This window comes from Geospiza fortis, unplaced genomic scaffold (assembly GCF_000277835.1).
Source record: "Geospiza fortis unplaced genomic scaffold, GeoFor_1.0 scaffold1303, whole genome shotgun sequence".
In the NCBI taxonomy this organism is placed as follows: domain Eukaryota; kingdom Metazoa; phylum Chordata; class Aves; order Passeriformes; family Thraupidae; genus Geospiza; species Geospiza fortis.
In genome coordinates this window covers 1203761-1208053 of record NW_005054495.1, presented here as the reverse complement: position 1 = coordinate 1208053, position 4293 = coordinate 1203761, and the positions used below count along the sequence as shown (strand labels likewise).

The following is a 4293-nucleotide window of genomic DNA, read 5'->3' as shown; positions in this document are numbered from 1 at the left end:
AAACATTCCTCATAGGGTTTGTGTTCCAAGCCCCTCACCAGCCTTGTTGCCCTCCTCTGGATGCGCTCAAGCATCTCAACATCCTTCCTAAACTGCAAACACCATCTCAGCAAAGGTTTCTATAAAAACCCAAGGTCTCAGGAGCTGGGGGAAAAGTGTGAGATACTAATGGCTGATGCGCAGCTCTTTTGGAAAGGCTGTAAGCGTTCAGAACTGTTCACCAAACTTATTTCACTAAAATATTCCTCCAGAACAAGAAAGAAGGCAGCAGTCCAGGGAGAATTAAGAATAATCTGTTTGAAGCACTAGTCTGGGCTAAAACACCAGTGTGTGATGGAGCAGCACCAATGGCATACCTGTTAGTCAGAGGCCCTATGAAGGGGTTGGTCATCAGCTGCACTGTTGCTTTAGAAGCAAACAAGAGGCCGACGCGGACGTTCTCATTCAGCAGCTCCTTGTCATCCTTGGGGCAGTCAGAGGGGGAGGGAGTCACCCTGACAACCATTGGTTCTGTCTGGGTCTGATGCAACTCTGCAGGCTCTGTCTTGTCAGATTCATTTCCAGTGAGCATGGTGGAATTGTCGTAGTAGGAGAAGATGCTCTGGAAATTGTCCATGGTTGCTGAGGGGAGGTTGGGTTTAGCAGTCTGGATTTCTGTGGCATTTTTCTGGTGTTCGATGCTGTAAAGGTAACTGGGAATTATTGGCACTGGAAAAACAAATAGAATACATTGGCATCTTACTGTCAGGTTATCTGGAAGTGGAATCACCGAGCTGCTTGCTGTGCCATTGATCAGGAAATACAAGGCTTTCCTACAGGGCACATTCACAAACACAGAACTGAAAGAGAAATTTGCTCATGGGGAAAAAAAACCCCACACCCTTAACTCAGAAGTGCAGTTTAAAACAAAAATTTCATTTACATTGTACTTTATTTTTTGCCAGTTTTCATAAGATTCCCATAAGGTTTTCTATACCTACATCATTAAGCAAAATATCAAAAGTATCAAAACCCATGTCTGAAGGCTCTTTGTTGCATGTGGCTGCATAAGTCCTTTTATTAGGCTGCAAAAGTATGAATAATGAGAACAGCATTGGAATGATTATTAAAGCAAAATATAAAAAATACAATATGAAACATTTCTAAAATAAACCACCAAAATATTTATAAGTACCAGGCATAAGAAGGAAAAAAGCTAACAGACCTATATCAAGGAATCAGAAATAATATGCCAATATTTGCATTGGCAATAATTGTCTCATTATTTTGAAATTTACATTGAAAAGATCATCCAAAAGGGACGATGTTTACATGTTTTAGGATCTTGGCTGAATTTAATTGCATTAATATGTATCTCAGACATTAGGATTTTAGAGTTTGTAAAAACAGATGTCAGGTTCATTCATTTTAATACAAGTGACAGAATCACCCCTTCCCATCTTACATTTCATCCTGAAAAAGCCCAGCCTCTCAAGTCTGCAAACTACAATAATTTCTAGGGCCTCTAGCATACATATTACTAAAAAAAGCAATTAAATATTACTAACTTTATAAGAAAGTATATGAATGTAAAAAAAATTCCAAAATCCACTTGCTAAAAATGGGTATTTTTTTTAACTAAGGTCTACCTTGTGGCATCAACTTTTAAGCTGAAACCCCTTCAAGAAATTCTGGAGTCAGATTCAGAAGCTGAGTCTGAAGCATCACCTGAGAGCTGAGCTCTGCACAGACCAAGTCACTTCCAGGAGAACCATGAGCATTCAGGTGTGTTTGTGTGACATCCATGAGCCACTGGCTCCTCTGGACTATGTTCTTTTATTTCACATAAACATCTGAATTTGAGGGGTTCTAAGTCTACCAGTGAAAACTATCCAATTGTTTTATATGAGTAGATTTCTGAATCTCGACACCGTGCCACTGAAGCCATTAAAAGTTGGATCTCAGACTTTGATCGAAACTTTTATTATTTTATTAAACTAACTCGTGGAAGTGCTTTTCTTAAAAGTGACTTAGAGAGTTTTCTTATTAACCTATAATTTTAAGACCAATGTGGGGGAAACAGAACTATCACAAGGAAACAGGCATCTCCAATGTTATCTAGCCTGTTGTTTCAGTTGCACGACCACAGGAGAAAAAACGATGATGAGCTAAAAATACTGTTATCTGTCATTCTACAAAGTATTAGTGGCGTTTAGCAGGAAAAAGAAAAAAATAGAAAATAAAAAGAGGAAAAAAGGAGTTATTAAGACCTTTTTATACCATTCCTTATCTTGCAATTAACATGGAAATAAAGCAAGACTTTGATGTCCACGGCGGCGCGTTTGCAATGCCTGCAATATAATTCACGGTTAAAACCAAAATTAATCAGTGTTTGAAAATGTTGGGTTTGAGAGCGTTAATCGGCCATTCAGGCAGCACATCTGCAGGAGCCGGGGGAGGGAAGGCAGCCCAAGCCCCTTTCACCTACCGACCACGGTGAGCAGCATGTTGTCCAGCAGCAGCGCGATGAAGACGATGAGCAGGATGAGTTTGCGGGACTGGCGGCTCTCCCGCAGCCAGCGGAGCACGGCTCCTCTGGTCCCCGTGAGAGCCCGGGGAGCGCTGGCCAGCGGTGCGGGGCACGGGGGGGCTCCTCTCCTCTGCCCTCCTCTGTGTGTCCCCCCAGCCCAGGCAGGGATGCTCCGGGACGGCCGGGGCGGGTCTGCGGGGTGTGTCAGAATCTCTGTGTGCCCAGCAAAACCTCTGTGTGCCCAGTGGGATGTGTCAGAATCTCTGTGTGCCCAGCAAAACCCGGGGCGGGTCTGCGGGGTGTGCCAGAATCTCTGTGTGCCCAGCAAAACCTCTGTGTGCCCAGTGGGATGTGCCAGAATCTCTGTGTGCCCAGCAAAACCTCTGTGTGCCCAGTGGGATGTGCCAGAATCTCTGTGTGCCCAGCAGGATGTGCCAGAGCCTCCCTGTGCCCTAGAAACCCGTGTGCCCAACGGGATGTGCCAGAGCCTCTGTGCGCCCAAGGAACCTCTGCATGCCCAACCCGGTATGTCAGAATCTCTGTGTGCCCAGGGAACCTCTGTGTGCCCAGCAAAACCTCTGTGTGCCCAGTGGGACGTGCCAGAACCTCTGTGTGCCCAGGAGACCTCTGTGTGCCCAGCAAAGCCACTCAGACTTTGTGCTCAGACACCAGAGCACATCAGTGCCGCCTTTGGCGAGCCACAAGGGAACAGCTGCCTAAAACTAGGAATTTCATACAGTCATAGAATATCGGAATAGACCCACCAGGATTATCGAGTCCTGTGCAGGACACCCCAAGAATCCCACCTTGTGCCTCAGAGCATTGTCCAAGCATTTCCTGAGCTCAGGCAGCCTCGGTGCTGTGCCCGCTGTCCTGGGGAGCCTCAGTGCCCAACTGTTGCAGAAAGGTAGAAAAATCATAAAGAAAGGCTGCATAAAATCAAAGCTGCTCTGCTGGAAGTGGTGGCTGGCCTTGTCAAAGCCAGCATTTTGCAAGTTCCCATGTGAAAGCAATCCTGTTGTGAACAATTTGTTAACATAAGCTATTCCTGGGGAAAAAAATAACTTGCACCTGCCTGCATAAACTGTTTTTACACCATTAGATAGAAAAATGAAAATTATCTTTCACAAACAACTGTCCCTACATGTAGACACCAAGAGTTTGAGTGACCAATCAATGCAGAATAGCAACTTGTTACTAACCAATAAAGGAAATTGGCAAGAAAGCTACCAACCGATTGGAGTCACACTCAAAGTCTGCAGAACTGTATATAAAGGAGTTATGTGAATAAAGAATGGCCTTTTTCACCATGAAGAAAATGGAGTCCCGTGAGATTTATTCCCATACCCAACCACTGGTCAAAATCTTCCTCTTAATACCCAACCTAAAGCTCCCCTAACTCAGCTTCATGCCTTTCCTTGAGTCCTGGGACTCATAATGAGAGGGAAGAGATCAGTATTTGCCCCTCATGAGGTTATTAAAGACCACAATGAGGTCTCCTCTCAATTATTTTTTGTCTTCTCTTCATGGCATTCCTCATGTTTCACTCAGCCTTATCAATTTCTTCTCAATTTATATTAAAAAAGAGGTTAACCACATTGAACTGGCCAAGAAACACATTCTAACAAAGGTTTCCACTTCTGTAAAACTCTTGTCTTTCATATCACATAGCACACTACTTTGATTTAGTCACCAAATACTGAACTTTGTGAATTGTTCTTTGCTTCACAGAGCTTCACTTTTGGAAAAACCAAAGAGAGAAGTCTCTTGAGGAGCTCAGTAGC

The 4293-nt window shown here is 43.9% G+C and overlaps 1 protein-coding gene across 1 annotated transcript in view; it reads right to left on the bottom strand.

Annotated features, from left to right (window-relative positions):
- Positions 1 to 356: 356 nt before the first annotated feature.
- The window catches only part of LOC102034971 (synaptic vesicular amine transporter-like), a gene marked incomplete at its 3' end in the record, with an annotated part of 13787 nt that continues 9850 nt past the window's right edge, over positions 357 to 4293 (bottom strand). Inside the window, exons 2-3 of the mRNA XM_005428648.1 lie at positions 2468 to 2574; positions 357 to 708 (exon numbers count right to left, since the gene is read on the bottom strand). Of these exons, the coding sequence (XP_005428705.1) occupies positions 357 to 708; positions 2468 to 2574 (459 nt within the window). The remainder of the gene's footprint in view (positions 709 to 2467; positions 2575 to 4293) is intronic.